Consider the following 16682-nt stretch of genomic DNA (forward strand, 5'->3'; position numbering starts at 1 on the left):
ACTGCATAGAAATTTAATTCTACAATGTTTTGCACTGTTTGACATTACATTATATTAAATCCCCTAAATGTAGTTAAGTTGCGTGCTTTTTGCAGGAAGTATGCGTGACGTGTTTTCAGTCAAGTTTGTGTCGTCACCTGGAGACGAACGGACTGTTGCTATGGAAACCATGCAGCAACAACCAGCACGCGCCAACGAGCTGAACATAATGGAGCGAATGTGAGTCATTTTAAGCAAAAAAAAAAATATTCATTTTGAACATTTAGAAATGATAAAGACGTTAGAGATAAATATAACTGAAATGCACAAATTATATTTAGAAAAATGCAAGTTTCGGGTTATGCTAATATGAACGGTGATGGCCAAATCTCCAAGTTTGCAGTCTGATTCATTGCAATTTGTGTTACAAAAGGGATTATTCAATTTTAATTCGCTTTTACGGATGAATATATGTGCAATGTTTATTTATTCAACAATTTGTGTGTTATCAAATTCGCGCATTTTCGTCCAAAGAATATCGAACATCGAGTTTCTGTACAAAGTTAAAATTTCTACTTTTATTTACATTTTAAAAAGCACACAAGTAAATATTTGTAACTTTTGTATTAAAGTGGATTTGAAACGTGTAACGTGAATCATGAGACTAAATAATGTAATACTAGCTTTCGACCAAGATCCGCAGATTCGTCATTAATTTATTTAATTTAGATTCCATTGATACAGCAAATTACTAGCTTAAAAATATTTAGCATCACCATTATTATGATGATTATTATTTATTTATTTTTATTTGGGGGGGGGGGGGGGGTTCTGACACATCCCAGATGACTAACTCTTTGATTATCAATGACTCAGTCCAAAGACCAAACATCCCGAGAAGCCCATGGTGCACTACGGCGTACCAGAATGGTGCAACAACAACCAGCAACTATCTGCCACTGCAGAAATTGAGCGCTATGCTTCCGGTGTCATCCGCCAAGCGAGCAGGTCACTCCGCAATGTCACTACCTGTACGGTGGGTCCTCGTTTCATTCCCTTAAAATGAACTTTGGCTGTTATTTCCAATTATCATCCTTCACTATTACTCCACAGACAAACTGGGATGAAAGTGACACCTCCAGAATGTTGAAGGACCGGGTCTGCGAGGTCACAAGGTGCAAGGATCAGCTCATAATCTGCGCTAAGAAAGTCGATGAGGAGATTCAAGCACTGACTCTGGTAATGTCGAACAAATATAACTCATTTACTATTTCAAAGGGTTACATATAATATATGTATGTCACGGAAGTCGAAAACCCGGACCGAGGAGACTTTGGCCGCCACGGCTGTTCCCCTCGAGGTCAGCATGGAGAGCCTGACCTTAAGGGAGGGACGGGAAGGATTTGAGTTGGTCAACGACCCCGTGGAAAAGGAGTTAAAAAAAGAAGTGCATGTTATCGAAAAACTGCAGCAAGCCCTACAGCAGCTTATTGATCAAGCGTTCGAACAACTCTGGTAAGATTAACAGTGATTCGACTTGGAGTTTCGGTCACTAATTCACATTGTGACTTTTTAGTATTTTGCAGAAGATTCGACAGAAGCTCACTGGTGACCTCCAGAACAAGGTGGAAACGCTGGAGATCGATAATACCTGTCTGGAACTTACAATAGCGTCATCCCAGATCTCCCTCAAGCCTGATCCTACTCGAATACCTGCCGGGTAAACATCAGTCTTTTTTTTATGCACAAAAAAAATCATAAATTAATTTCTTATTGCAGTTCGTGCACACCACACGAGTGGATTCAATTCACCCGCTTGAACTTGGCCCGGGCCCATGAAGCCATGCAGATGTCCGAGGAGCTGAGGGAGAACATGAGTCTCACCAGAGTCAAAGTACCAAAACTCTCCTCTGAAGCAACATTTAGGTTTCTCGTTCTAACCTTTTCAATTCCTCTAGCTGCAAAACGACTTGAAGCTCCAGCAGAGAGCCACGGACTTCGCTCTACGTAAACGCAACCATCAAGAGCAACAAGCTTGTCGCGAGCTTGAGTGGCAACTAAAAACCGTGCGTTTACACCACACACATCGTGAAACTCTTTTTAAAAACCTATCTTCTTGCAGACTGAAAACGAGATCGCCGAGATGGAGAGCGACATATTCAAATTGGATGCCGACCTAAAGGCAAAAACGGCTCCGCTGAAGCTGGCTCACACCAGACTTGAGAACAGAACCTCCCGACCCGGCATGGACCTCTGCAGAGACGAGGTGGACCTGAAGAACATCTCAAGCAACATACTATTCTTCTCTGACCTTTCCTTTCTATCTCCAGGCTCAACGTTGCCTTGTTGATGAAGTCAATAAGCTCCAAGTTACCATTGCTATTCTGAAGGAAAAGCTAGCTGAAGCTCAGTGAGTTTAAAATATATTCACACCTGACGCTATTTTGGAATGACCTCCATTTTCTTCTCTTCCAGGCACTCGTTACAGAGACTGAAGCTTCATCACAACAAAATGATGCAAGATCACGCCAGAAAACGGGCGTCTTTGTGTCTGGAGGAACGTTGCATCAACATCCGAAACCGACTCATCCCGATATTATACGGCGACGACACTCCGGTACCGCTACTTTTACTCACTAGCTCCAGCGGGAGGAGCGACAGGCATCTCGAAGCCTGATAATGATTCTACTCATCTATAAATATTTCATTTTTATATCATATAGGACCAATTTATTCGAGATGACTTAGTGTGTTCGGGAGATTTTTCTGCTATGTGTGCTCACGTTTGCGTTAAGGTGGTTCCTTTTATGGCTTTGTTTGGTTTAGTCGTAATGTTTGACCATCTGACGCTGTTTACGGCATGAAGATGTGACTCCCACGTATATACTTATATATGCAGGAAGAGGAAGAAACATTGTAAATGAAAACCACGCTGAGTATTATTCTCTTTAAAAGCAGAAATGAAGAAAGTATGGACCTCATGATTTAGTCGAACTTTTTCAGCTTTCCACAACAACTCATTTCTGCTCCATTTATTTCAGCCCACGCTTGTCACACTCCTTTTTTTTTTCACGAACCATTTACTCGACCATAAAACCAGGTGATCCCTCATGATCCAAACAAGTCATCCCTATCCTCGCCATCACTACCTTCCAAACTTCCCGCCGCTGCTCCTTTTACTGCTCCTATGCGACCCTCGATTATTCTGAATCATTTCACTTAGTTGTTTTTCCCTTCAGCGAGAGGGCAATTATGTCCAGCTAAATGTCTGATACTTCTGCATGAGTGCGTGCATCTTCTGATTGGTATCTCACGCCCATCATGGAGTGTATGACATGTACCTCAGTGAGGACACTCACTCCACAACCTCCCCATTCAAAATGGGGACATGTTTTTGAGAGGACCAATGGCACGTTTTTCTTTTTTCTCTCAGCCGTGTCGTCCCAAGCTTCTCCACGATGCACGTGGCCGTCAAGGATTGCGTGGCCCTTTTCGTCTACTCCTTCACTTTTATCCTGGGCCTTCCCGCCAACTTGCTTGTTCTGTTCGTGTACGTACGTAAAGCCCGCAAGCGCGGCGCCACGCCCAACGTGGTCTACGCCCTCAACCTCTGCCTGGCCAACCTGGTTCTGGTAGCTTGGTTGCCCGTCAAGGCTTTGGAGACTTTGCTTCAAGACTGGCGGTTCCCGGCTCCTGTGTGCCCGGTTTATAGCTTCTTCCTTTTTGCGTCGCTCTACGGAAGCTGTCTGTTCATCACGGCCGTGACGATGGGACGCTACCTCAGCATCGCTTTCCCTCTCGTCTACAAGCGCTATCGCCGAGCACGACTCTCGTGCTTCATCAGCGCGGCCTTGTGGGCCTTGGTGCTGCTTCACCTCGGCGTCGGGCTGGTAGCAGAAGGCGGCGCCAACTTTGTCTCAGCCAAGGATGACACTTTGGCGTGCTACGACCATTTCAACGCCTCCCAGCTCGCCGTGCTCCTGCCGCTCCGTCTGGAGATGGCCGTGGTTCTGTTCCTGCTCCCGCTAGCGGTGTCCTCCTTCTGCACGCTGCGTTGCGTCACCCTGGTGTGGCACTCCAACTTAAGGCCTGTAGGGAAAAGACGAGTCCTAGCGGTGGCGCTGTCCACGTTGGCTGTGTTCGTGGTGTGCTACGCTCCCTACAACGCCTCGCACGTGGTGGGCTTCGTGACGGGGGAAAACGTCAAGTGGAGAACGTACGCCATGTTGACAAGCTCCTGTAACGTGTTCCTGGAGCCCGTCGTCATGCTGATGTTGTCGTCGGCCACCTCGAGGGGGACGGTGGGAAGGATTTGCGGAGGACAAAGCAGATTGAGTCGGACCGAAGGCTTTCGACATCGTTGCACCTCTCCAAACACCGCGGCTAATATTCGGTCACCGGCTACAATTACCGAGGGGAGCCGAGCCGGGGCGGACGTGCAGAAACCGAGTCGGGAATGAGGTTACCATGACAACTAGTTCCTCATTAGAAGACAAGGCTTGAGATATATTTGAGATTTTCAAGGTACTTTATTGACTCATGTCGGGCCCCTTTATTGCCGCAAAATAAAAGCATCCATTCATCATATTTGAATGATGCATCACGAGACCTCTGACCCTGAATGATTACGGCAAATTTCCATAGAACAGTGTGAGCTTACCAACGGTTGCCGGGTGATGATGTTTGGATAGTCTGAGCGACAAATATTGTGTCCCGAAGCTTATTAAATTTCCGCCAGTGGAGGTGAGATAGGAGATATATACTTTTTATGATTTGTGAGACTGAGACAGTAGCAACAGACAGTTGCACAGTGATGGAGAGACTGAGGCATCATGTCTGACAGCCCTCAGGTAGGCATCATTTTATTTTTATTTATAGCGTATTCACAGGTGGCAGTTAGATTATTAATATATGAATGTTGTTTTTCTCTAGTATGTGTCCGAGAGTGGCATGTCCCACCTTCTACTACCTGTTTACATCTTCACCTTCCTCATGGGGGTGCCGGCCAACATCTTGGCCTTCTACACTTTCTGCCACAAAGTACGCACCCGGGCGGCGCCCATCGACGTCCTCCTCCTCAACCTGACCATTTCCGACCTCATTTTCTTGGCTTTCCTGCCCTTTAAAATGAAGGAGGCTTCAGACAATATGGCTTGGGTGTTGCCCTTCCCGCTTTGTCCTTTTACCGGTTTCATCTTCTACGCAACCATCTACAATAGCACCTTGCTGCTCACCGCCGTGGGTGTGGAGCGCTACTTGGGCGTGGCCTACCCCCTGAGGTACGCCCTGTGCCGCAGGCCCCGCAACGCCGTGGTGGCCTGTGTGCTCTTCTGGGTGGTGACCTCCTTGAACCTCAGCATCGTCTACATCATGCCTTACGCCCAATGGGGAAACGCAACTGCCAAGCCCCCGTCCACCTGCTACATGGACTTCACTGAATCCGAGCTGAAAATCCTACTGAAAGTCCGTCTGGAGCTCTTCTTCGTCCTCTTCTGCATCCCCTTTCTCATCTGCTGCTTCTGCTACGTCAACTTCATCCTCATCTTGTCACGTCTCCCTAACATCAGCAGGCGGCGGAGGCTGCGGGCTATCGGACTTGCCCTCGGCACTCTGGTGGTGTTTGCCGTCTGCTTTGGGCCTTACAACGTCTCCCACGTGGTGGGCTATGCACGTCAAGAGAGCCAGGAGTGGAGGAACGTAGCGTTGCTCTCAAGCACCCTCAATGCGTGCCTGGATCCGTTTATCTTTTACTTCTCGTCGGCTGCAGTTCGGAGCATGCTAAAACACTGCTTAAAGAATGTCGTGGCCAAGCTGCACATTCTAAGGTGTGGGTGACCTTCTTCTCCCACTTGAGAGGACAATATTATCTTTATGAAACTAATTGAAAGGAAATTACATTTGTTTTTGCGAGTGAGGGATTTGCTCATTATGTAATTTAATCATATATCATATGGGGCAGTTTTGTTACTATAGGATTTCCTCCGTGGTGCGATATTAAGTTTTATTGCTTTGAAAAAAGAGCATAGCCAACAACATATCTGGTGTTTGCTATCTTTATGCAGGTTATATAAGCCACAAATGCAATTAAATATGATGGGACTGTTTGAAACAATGCAAATTCTGCAACGTTTATTGTTATTAATCTTAATTCAATTGATTTACACAGGCCATACCGTCCGTGTCTCTTTCAGTCATTGGATATTTATTTATTTGTCAACAGATTAAAAATAGAAAAACCATTGGTTATTTGATTGTACTTTTAAAATTGATACAAAAGAAATAAACATTTAAAATCTAATTGAGCCGGCGTGATGAATGCTTTGGTTTACGCTGGAAATTGATGTTTCAATTTCAAACGCCCAAAAATGAAAGTGTCTCAAAACCTCACTATCAATAGAAAGCAATACATTTGTCGCCCTCTCCTGGTTATTCAGTGAAATGACTTCAGGGAATGCCAAATAGACAAGCCGTTTTTTGTTTTTGTTTTTCAATTTATGCCTCGTGCTATGTTCTATTTTTGTTGTAGCACTATAAAATACAAATTTTAAAATATAACTGACCCATTTGATGAGTGCTTAGGCTTATTCTGGAAATCGTCGCTTCAATTTCACACCCAAAACTGGAAGTGCCCTAAAACCTCACATCATCAGAAATCAATACATTTGTCGCCCCCTCCTGGTTCGTTAGTGAAATTCCAGTGTTGATGATTTCTTGCAAATAGACGAGTTGTTTATGTTTAACTTATGTTTATATTATTATTATGTATATTATTATATATTATTACTATTATAATTATTTGTATTATCATATTTTTATTATGTTTATATTGTTTAGATTAGATTATGTTTAAACATATGTTTAAATATATGTTTAAATATATTTTTAAATATAAAATTATATAATAATATTATAATAACATAATATGAACATAATATAAACAATATAAACATAAACGACTCGTCTATTTGCAAGTCCCAGAAATAATCAACACTGGCATTTCAGTAACTGACCGCGAGGGGGCGACATATGTATTGATTTTTGATAATGTGAGGTTTAAGGGCACTTCCATTTTTCGGCGTGACGGTTCCCGGGATAAGCCAAAGCAGTCATCACGACTGGTCAAAATGACTATTTTGAAGAATTAAAAAAAAAAACTTTTATTGTCAGGCTTTTAAAATTAACCTAAATATAGGTCTGATAATATATGTGTTCCCCAGACTTATGTAAAATTCAATTACAGTAATCACAGTACATCCAAATATCTTTTAATTTAATGACATACTATTATATTTCATACTTTATTAGCAGCAGGTTTGAAGAAAACAAAGACATGGCCATTTGTAAGAGCACATTTTAATTGCATTCAGCAAATTATCACCACCAAAACAATACACGTTTTTTCTTTTTAACAAGGTATTTATTACAAAAATTAAATAGAATAACTAAATAAAAGGCTTAAATTAGAACCAGGCAAGTGTTAAGACAAAAAAGTCTCGACTAGCGTAAAGATCAGCAAAAAGGGAACATTGTCAATTCGGTGTGATATGCATCCAACAACAGGTATCGTATTATTTTTGCTTGGAGACAGACTCGTGACTGTAAACATCTCCAAAATCATATTTCAAAATGGATCAAGAGCAAATTAAGTGGATTCACAGATACTTGACGGCTGCTTTATTATTGCTTTCCCACAAATGTGCACATCAACCAGGCAGTAAACTGAATACAGTATAAAGTCGAACAAAAACACAATGAGGTTTGTGTTGAACTATTTTTCTCACGAGGGCTGCAGCTATGTATGAATTGTGATTAACATTGCCCGTCCACTCAAAACTTCCCCTCGTCACATCATTTGGTCCTGTCAGCTCCAAAACAGATCGATCCTGCATCATTTATTTTTTTTTGTTTATTCTTGGCATATGACAGAGGCACAGAAAGTACAAAATCACCTTACAGTATTGTTAAATAGAGAGAATAGTTCTTTGATTTTCTGCTTTTTTTGTTTTTTTCTTCAGCACCATCACATAAAAGGCACAGAGGACGAACCTTCGACCAGAATGATGTTTCACTACCGATCGCACTTTGCGGGGTCTCGGTGCTTTGCGTGAACCGATTTAATGACACTTATTCAAAATAATTACAAATAATACCTGCCCTCCAATATGATTACTTCTCAAATACCTTAAAATATAAATACGCCTCAATCTTTGGACTCGTGAGAGGAAAACTGCAGATGTCCAGTTAAGCCCAAGCTCTTGATTTAAAGGCTTTTTTTTTTTTTTCTTCAAGTAAACTCAACGAGTGGTCACTTCTCATCAGGGCACTGCATTAAATGTGAAATGGGGAACTATTTACATGACTAGATGCATTCCAATGCAGGCAAATGACCCTTAAGTGCAGTGAATATATAAGTTTCAAGTCCCACTGTATTAATATATAGTCTATAATATGCTTTTTTTTTTTTTTCTCAAGAAAATACTACATTATTCTTTAACTAGCAGCAGCTCGGTGGTTCTGCTGTGAGGTTAAAAGAACGTTGCAAACCGACATGCTTATCACAAACCTTATTTCCACGCAAACATTGCACTCTCCAATCCCATCAGGCACTTCAGTAGCATCCCTTCGCACGCCATAAGTTTTGCATCCTTGCTACATGATCCCAAACAAACTTCCTGAAGACAAACAAAAAATACAAATCGCTTTATCACCCAACCTTATTGCACTGAAGGACACCCTGAGGTAAGCCCGACAGACATCTTTGCCCTAATCTAGTAAATCTTTTTTTTTTTTAAATAAAACACACGGCTCACAAAAAAAATAGGGCCATTCAGCTACGAATTGAAAGAACGTAAAATGCATGAACTTTTTTTTTTTATCACACACCAGCTGACCTTCAAGATAAACAGTCTAAGCTTATGCACTTCACAGTAAGGCATCATGGGATGGCTGTAAGTCATCTTTCACTAACTCATCAACTTAACTGGCTGACTCGTGTCCACATTAAGGCAGCTTGCCGTTTAAAACACGCCAGAAATATCAACGTGACAAAATAGTCCAAAAAAGGGTTTTTAAATGAACATAATCGGGCGCTTTGGGTTTCCCTATCGTCTACAAAGAGCTCGGTAATGAGCATTAAAAAAAAAAATCTCATCTCTGAAACACAGCGGAGGAAACGGAGGTGGCACGCAAACTCTCGGCTGGCTTTCATTTTCAGGCGAAGTACATGGTCCTCAGCGTGTCGTGGTGGATCTGAACGGCCTTGGCCAGCGCCAGAGGATCCCTGCCGTTACTTTGCCCTGAGATGTGGCTGCCCTCCGCGCTGGAATCAAAAAGATGGAGGTATTATTTGGATCAGAAGTTTCTTGGGAAAAAGAATCTTTTACCTGTCGTGTTCTTTGTCCACCAGATGGTAGCGTGCGCGGAAGGCCACCAGGTGGGCGTAGTAGGCGGGAGCCGGGATGGAGACGGAGCGTGTGCAGCGGACGTAAGTGTGGCACAGCTGGTAGGTGAGGAGCTGGAACTCGTCGGCGGTGAAACAGTTGTCGTCCCACAGGACGTGGTAGTGGGACGGCCTGCTCGTGCCCTAACGAGAACGTAAGAAGGTAAGAAACACCTACTTTGCCTTTTTTTTTTTTTTTTTTCTGACAATCTTACCTGGATTCCGGCGTGGCTGCAGAGGTAAAAGTCAAACTCGTGAGGGTGGGTGATGTCGGTGTCCACTGTCGTGCCCGCGGGAATGTTTCCGCTTCTTCCGACCTGGTAATCAAAACTCAACCTCATCAGTTTTTCATTTCTAACCGGTTACTGACCCTTACTCACCCGCTCGTTCCGATCGGCACAGAAGAGGCGTGTGTGATGTCGTTTTTGCACGACGATGTAGGTAATTCCTGGCTGGTATTCCTTCTCCAGACTTATGCAGGCTTCTCTGATCGCTAGCAGCTCGTAATATAGCACCTACGTAAAGTAATGTGTGATTTTAATGTGTTAATTATAATTGATAGAGCTCGTTGTTGATTACCTGTCTGAACTGGCCTTCGGACACGCCGTCCCTGTAAAAAATAATCCTTGTTGGCTTGTAGCGGGTGGATTTGTAGAACTGGATCAGGAGCTCTCGCACCATGGAAGCCAAGTCTTGAATGACCTCCTGTCTGGGTCTCTGGACTCGCACGGTAGCGCAGTACCTGCTGGGGTGAGCGTCCATGCTGCCGACAACCTGCGGAGGGAATATATTTAGATGTGGAGCGTGAAAATTTTGTTTTATTATTGACGCACCGCTGCGATTGATGGCTTCTTCCCATCTCCCGCTGGAGGATGAGTGACATCTGCTCCGAGGAATATGATTGGCTGCTGGAAGACGGAAGGTCTGGGTGGAGGAGATGAAATCATTTGGTTAGTCGCAGAATGAGCTGGTTTGACGGAATGTCGACTTTACCGTTGGTGAGGAACCAGGATGTTGTTGATGCCTCCGAGTTTGACGTTGATCTTTAGGCAGAGGTTGGACAATGTCTGCGGTGAGGTCTTGACTACGTTCTTCACTTGGACACACTGAGTAGCCATGCCGAGGAGGGTGTCTCCAACCCGCTTCACCTCAGCTGTGGATGACAAATCAAAAGTTGAGCCATACTCATCTTTTATTTTCATTCTTGATCATCTTTATACCGTAGACGGGTGTTTTTCCAGGAAGGATTACGATAATTAGTTGCAGCCCCAGATATGTGTTCTTCAAGTGTCTGAACATGGGCTCCACGCTGTCAGCGCCTTGGGCGTATTTACAGAAACAGGGCTGACCCTGAATTGGCATGCCGGCATCTTTTGAGATTTTCCGCAGTTGATCAGTAAAGCTCCTAAAGACGAAAAAAAAAAATCACTATATACAGAGATGAGGTGAGACGAGAAATAGAATGCAAGCCAACTCACTTTAGAACCTCCTCACGACATTGCCTCTGAGTGGCGAAACAAGCGATGGCCCATATTTTGATCTCCACTCCGGTGTGGAACTGCTTCCCCCTCATGTCCCAGACCCCGCCGCTGGGTGTCGCCACTGTGCGGTTCTGCAATAACAGTGTAGGGTTGATCTGCTGGAGCGAGCGAGCACACAGACGCGTACAGTAGACGGAGATTCAGGCAGCAAGGAATCAAAAAGCTCACCAGGAGAAGCGAGATGAAGACATGGCAGCAGGTGAAAATTCAATTATGGAAAAATAGCATTTTTTTTTTTCCGGAGTGAGTAGTCCTGATTGTTAGTTGACAAAGTGCACTGAGAGAAACATGCAAATGATGTGTGGTAAGTACCATATAGGGTTCGGAGCTCACCCTGCCGCCATATTGCAGCATGGGGGCCGGCAGGACGCGGCCGGTCACTTGAGCCATCTCGTCGCGGATGTGGAATTGGAATTCTTGGACGAATGGGTCAGCGTCGTAATTTGCGCTGCGTACCTAAGAGGAAAGATGTTGAAGTTGACAAAACACAAAAAGGATTTTGGGGGGGGGTTACCAGTCGGCTAATCTCCTCTTGTCTATCCGGGGCAGATCGGGCTGTTGCTTTTATCATGGTAGATGTTTGGTTATCTGTGAGCTTCTTAATGCAGCGCTGACCTGCAACTACATTGCACACCTGAAAAAAAAAAAAAGTTCTCTATCATTGGTGGCCGATTTAATTGTTTGAGGCAATGTGTGACGTACCTCAAGGGGCAGGTAGGTGTGTTTCTGTTCTTGTCCCACCTGCAGACAAGGCAGGTGGGGATACTTGAGATGCAGGTTGTATTTCTCCCGGAAGTATTGTGCCACTGTGCGTTCCACCGTCTGGCCGTTCTCCAGTTGCAAAGGAAAACTGAGGATTTCCAAGGGGTACATCAGGTTTGGTTTTGCTACAATTTGGAATATTTATAAATCTAAAATCGTACGTTTGGAGGCTTGCAGGGCGACGTGTTACATTGCAAACTCGATACTTTCGACGCATGGTTCCGCAATGTGTCACTTCTACTTTCAGACCTGGAAAGATAGTGAAACAAATGTGTAAGCAAAAAAAAAAATAATAATAATAATAGACTAAGCACCTTTGATTTCTTTGGTGAATTTGACCCTGTGGGAATCGGTGAGTGGACGAGGCTGCTCATCAATGTTGTGAATGTCCAGGACCTCGCACATGAATTGGATGACTGGCTGAGCTTTATAAAAAGCTGTGGCTGACACTGAAAGAAAGGACAAGGACGCCGTTAGATTTAATGGACTGTGAACCCAGATAGACGTGTTTATTTGAAGAAATGTTGCCCATGTTCTCCGAATGTTCTGCTTTCTCACCATCAATATTCAGCATCATCTTCCACATGGCCGGCCGTACGGATTGATGAAAGCCGAACCAAACCTCTCTTCCTCCACCGAGCGGGTGGTCGTAACCCTCCGGGGAGGAGAAGAAGGATCGTCCGACAGGAGTGTATCTGACCATCATAAAAAAAAAAAAAATTGTGATGCATCTATTTAAAATCTATTTTTATTTTCAATACAGACAAGATCTCACTTCATGGAGGGCAGGTGACGAAGAACGACATCAACAGCGTGAACCGGGTTGGTGCTGACGGGTTTCTCGAGGTCCAGCGGTTCAGCTACGGCGCGTCCCATGAGAACTTCGTGCAGCAGATGCCAGCTGACCAATGACACGAACTTGACGGTGACCTTAAACGGGCGGTCCTTGCCACCTTCGCCTGGGAGGGTGACGTCCAAATCAACCTGAAAGAGTGAGAGAGGTCCGTTTTTTCAACCATTAACAATACAATACCTTCAAAGAGTAACGAGTTGAGGGACAACGCCTTCAGTAAAAACCACAACATGAATATGAATGACTACTCTTACCCCACCAGTGGCAACAGGAAGTGGGTTAGCGGTGTAAAGGCTTCTCTTCCCATCATAAACTGGAAGATGGTCACCAAAGATGGTCACCTTGAAATGCTTAACCATGGAGTCCACCACCTCCCTGTGGAAACCACAATAATGAATGGATATTTGTTCCATCAACTAGATCATGGCTCTTCTGTTACCTGTTGACCCGGCGAGGACATTTGTCAGGTTTGATGTCCACCTCATAGAGGTAGACATCGATCTTGGGGATATCAACTTGGAAACAGTTTGCGAGAAGCTTGATGGGCTTCCCGATGGTGCCATAGCCGGGTCGCTGTGGCAATGAAAAAAGGGCTTGGGCGCTAGCGGCTCCTGCGACACAACAAGCGGACAGAAAAATTGGATTTTCAGCATCATCATCCATGCAACTCCAAAAATACGTAGCATTAGCTAATTTAGCATAACTTGATTTCTCTATAGAAAAGCTAGCAAAGCTAAAATAGGTCAGTATCAGTCCAGAACTGCAAACATCAATAACAAAGCTGGGCCTCACAAATTGTCCCCCTTGGCAACAACAACGTAAGTTGACTAATGACCTGACATGCTCAGTCGGTGTGTAATTAAGGCAGGAAGCAGCACAGTGACCATTAGTCAATAGTTTGGGTTGCTATGGCAGTAGCTGAAAAGAAACACTCACACAAACACAGCTGTCAAAGTGAGTCAAGGCCCACCTGACGGGTTGACAACACCTGACTTTGACAGTGTCGAAAAACTGGTCTAGGCTTGCTCTTTCGCACACTGATGAAATAAATGCTGGTAGGCAACTGTTGTGTGAATGCTGAGTCAACTATTGGCATGGCTATTTGAGTCATATATCACTTAACACACAACTGCTTGCTTAAACTGATACACATTCAGAAAACTTTATTTAGCCGCACACGGCATTATGACAATATGAACAGTATGCAAGGAGTTTTATGATCCATGGATCTATTTTCTGACTTATGAAGGGAACATGTCTGCAGTCACAAGGATTTTAAGTCATGACACACACCAAAGTGCATTTCTTGGCCTGCAGGTGGCCGCCTAAATATTTTATATGCAGGAAAGCACCTGCAATTGTGTGTCAAACTTGACAAGAACTACCCACCTGTTGTTCCGCTTTCCATTCATGAGTTCTCTCCCCGGATGACCCGGCACCCAGAGACCATCCAACCCTCCCTGCTCACAGAACGTCTTCCACGGAAGGTCCAAACGCTGCCTCCCGGTTGCTCCAGCTGATGTGGAACCGGGCCGCGGAGGAGGAGAATCACTTGGCCGGTAGTTCTCTCCACTGCTTTTTCCAAAGTAATTCAAGATTCGTGTAGATCTCCGTGATTACCGCTTTTGATTTTTTTCCAGATCAAGCTGGAAGGAAAGAATGACAATATTCTCAAGTTCTCAAGTGGATCTGGTGTTAGCCGCTAACACTCACCAAACTACGGTAATAACATTAGTTAGCTTTAGCAATCGTCATTAACGACGGACTGACAACACAACAGACGAGACTCATACAAATATTTACCTAATTTTTTATCGCGTTCTTCTGTTACGTAGCGCGACGGGCGATATTAAATATGTATATTAAATTATACCAAGGTTTCCCTCGCCCGAAATTTGCCTTGACAGCAGCGACAGTGAGCCCACTGTGTGAAATGTATATGCTGCGCCCTCGTTAACCTCGCCATCAAGTTAAAAAGTAGCAGCTAGTTACGTTTCCGAAAAAGCCTTTCAAAATAATAAAACTAACTCTAAGACTTTGTCTGTTTTTTCCATTCCTGGACAACACGCTTAGAGGGGGAGGAATACATTTTGTTTTCACCTTTTCCTTTGATGTAATTTTACATTAATGTCGCAGTTAAAGGTTATTCAATCTAAATTACCAAATAAGAGAATACTGTTTCCGTTGTTTCTATCGAATGAATAGACTTAACTTGACCCAAAAGTCAGGCTGGCGCTTCCACCTAGGGAACCCCATCAGGAAATACCAACTGTAAGAAAAAACGTCACTTCCCCCGAACTTTTTATTCTTTCTCCAAATTTAGAATAATATCACCTCTCCTTTTCACACTATCGATAAACTTCGATGCACGTAGTATTGGCTTTAAGTGACGAATGCACGACTATCCCACGATGACAGTTTCACTCCACACCATAGGTGTCGCCACGTGTCAAAACCGACACAATCGTAGAAGAAGAATCAATCCCGGAAATGTAGTAGCTGAAGCTTTGCAAGACAACATCTACTTTTACTTTTGTATTCGTTGTATATTGTTTTATTGTCGGTTGTGTCTTTCCTGCATGTTGAGGCAACACAAGTCACTTTAAAGTCTGCATACTTTTACAAATTCAAGATGGAAAAGTTGATCACTTGTTTCAAGAAAAAGCCAGAGGCTATTGCCAGGTTGATCTGCTTCCCCTGGGCAGGTGGAGGCTCCATACATTATGCACGCTGGGGCAACGTCCTTAACAGCTCCATAGAAGGTAAAACAATATAATTTCAACATTGTCACTGTCCTATATTAATAATTGTTTTGAATGATAATTGTGGTGGTCAGTGTGAATACATCTGTCTACAGAATATTTGTTCTTTTACTTCCAGTGCTTTCTGTCAGACTTCCAGGACGTGAAAGTCGGGCCAAAGAACCTTTCTTTGAGAACATGCAGCAAATTGTGGATGAGGTTCTTCATTTGTTATTGCCAGTGCTCAAAGAGAAGCCATTTGCTCTATTTGGCCACAGGTATGAAAACAAAACACACCCTGCTGTCTATTTTTAAATATAAATTCTTATACCATGTTGTTTACCCTTCTGATTTTTTTTTTTAGTTTTGGTGCTCATACAAGCTACGCTGTTGCAGATGCTCTGAAGAAACTGCACAATATTGAGCCAGTTCATATTTTCCTTTCTGGTGCACCTGCACCTTATGTAAGATCACATATCGCATATTTTTCTGAATTACTCATGCTAATTGTTTGTATTGTTGGAAATAGCAGAATTTATATTGATTTTCCTCTTTAGGGATTAAAATTAGTAAAATAAATTACTGATTGCGTTTAATTCATAAGAAATTCTGCAATGATTTTGTGGTATTGTTCTTGATTGTCTGATAGTTAGAACTTGATGTCAGATCATTTGGTCTTGTCATAGTCTGAGACTCGGATCCAAATCACAAAGAGAAGTGATTTATCAGACAAAGACTTTCTCAAGTGGCTGGGTTCGATCGGGGGAACTCCGCCTGAGCTCCTGGCCAACCCAGAAGTTCTGCAACTCTTCCTTCCTGCGCTTAAAGCTGACCTACATGTTGTCGAGAACTACAAGTGAACTCACAACTTGGTTTCATTCAAATAAGAAATACATTTATATTTGCATATAATAAGTTTTGCTTGATTTGTTACAGGTGTAACACGCCATTAAGTCCATTCCTCTCCTGCCCAGTCTCATGCTTTGACGGCAAAGACGATATTCCTCACGATTTACAAGGTCAGTGCTCTGATACAGAAATAATACAACAGTGGTGACAACTCACATGGGTATTTAAAATCAATAACATACATGAAGTAGCGAAAAAGCTAATTTTGTATGCATCTAACTGTTTGTGTAACAGCATGGAAAGACATCACAACAGGAGACTTCCTCGTCAGGATGCTTGATGGGTCACATTTCTACCTTAAGGATCCTGGAAATGAGCAAATAATATTAGACTATATTACGAAACATCTCGAAACATCTGAAATGGACTATTTGTGAAGAAATGTCTTTATTTACTGTATATAAATATATGATTTGTCCAAATGTTGCTAAGGAAAACACTTGAAATAATTTTGCAAG

The 16682-nt window shown here is 43.2% G+C and overlaps 5 protein-coding genes and 1 long non-coding RNA gene across 7 annotated transcripts; 5 read left to right on the forward strand and 1 right to left on the reverse strand.

Moving 5' to 3' along the window:
• Positions 1-75: 75 nt before the first annotated feature.
• On the forward strand, positions 76-2947 carry tekt2 (tektin 2). The gene is made up of 10 exons (XM_088365315.1): positions 76-219; positions 856-1015; positions 1093-1218; positions 1289-1494; positions 1556-1699; positions 1759-1873; positions 1938-2045; positions 2102-2245; positions 2310-2389; positions 2455-2947. Exons 1-10 carry the CDS (start codon positions 101-103, stop codon positions 2654-2656), a joined length of 1404 nt encoding a protein of 467 aa, XP_088221441.1. The 5' UTR covers positions 76-100; the 3' UTR covers positions 2657-2947.
• Positions 2948-3072: 125 nt separating this feature from the next.
• On the forward strand, positions 3073-4464 carry LOC148379915 (free fatty acid receptor 3). Its single transcript, XM_088365319.1, has one exon. The coding sequence runs from the start codon at positions 3438-3440 to the stop codon at positions 4437-4439; it is 1002 nt and encodes a 333-aa protein (XP_088221445.1). The 5' UTR covers positions 3073-3437; the 3' UTR covers positions 4440-4464.
• A 456-nt stretch (positions 4465-4920) lies between these two features.
• On the forward strand, positions 4921-6167 carry LOC148379916 (free fatty acid receptor 3-like). The gene has a single exon (XM_088365320.1). It carries the CDS (start codon positions 4930-4932, stop codon positions 5812-5814), a length of 885 nt encoding a protein of 294 aa, XP_088221446.1. The 5' UTR covers positions 4921-4929; the 3' UTR covers positions 5815-6167.
• Positions 6168-7314: 1147 nt separating this feature from the next.
• ago3b (argonaute RISC catalytic component 3b) lies at positions 7315-14819 on the reverse strand. 2 transcript variants are annotated; one of them, XM_088364397.1, is made up of 20 exons: positions 14378-14819; positions 13964-14220; positions 13014-13185; positions 12829-12949; positions 12497-12705; positions 12280-12416; positions 12036-12170; positions 11883-11970; positions 11662-11809; positions 11474-11593; positions 11293-11415; positions 10897-11030; positions 10639-10823; positions 10412-10571; positions 10252-10342; positions 9998-10192; positions 9799-9933; positions 9634-9735; positions 9363-9562; positions 7315-9298 (listed from the first exon to the last, which is right to left on the reverse strand). In XM_088364397.1, the coding sequence occupies exons 2-20, from the start codon at positions 13980-13982 to the stop codon at positions 9190-9192; spliced, it is 2583 nt and encodes an 860-aa protein (XP_088220523.1). In that variant the 5' UTR covers positions 13983-14220; positions 14378-14819; the 3' UTR covers positions 7315-9189. The 2 variants fall into 2 exon arrangements, with proteins under 2 accessions (XP_088220523.1, XP_088220522.1); XM_088364396.1 differs by having other exon boundaries at positions 11272-11415; positions 14378-14817.
• On the forward strand, positions 13633-14489 carry LOC148379918 (uncharacterized). Its single transcript, XR_015854775.1, has 2 exons — positions 13633-14133; positions 14215-14489. It is a non-coding gene; the product is annotated as an uncharacterized LOC148379918 (long non-coding RNA).
• A 220-nt stretch (positions 14820-15039) lies between the features above and the next one.
• olah (oleoyl-ACP hydrolase) lies at positions 15040-16661 on the forward strand. Its single transcript, XM_088364399.1, has 6 exons — positions 15040-15336; positions 15455-15593; positions 15680-15779; positions 16002-16171; positions 16252-16334; positions 16459-16661. Exons 1-6 carry the CDS (start codon positions 15207-15209, stop codon positions 16599-16601), a joined length of 765 nt encoding a protein of 254 aa, XP_088220525.1. The 5' UTR covers positions 15040-15206; the 3' UTR covers positions 16602-16661.
• The last annotated feature ends 21 nt before the right edge of the window (positions 16662-16682 follow it).

Source organism: Syngnathus floridae, chromosome 21 (genome assembly GCF_059516105.1).
Source record: "Syngnathus floridae isolate MCC-2025c chromosome 21, RoL_Sflo_1.0, whole genome shotgun sequence".
In the NCBI taxonomy this organism is placed as follows: domain Eukaryota; kingdom Metazoa; phylum Chordata; class Actinopteri; order Syngnathiformes; family Syngnathidae; genus Syngnathus; species Syngnathus floridae.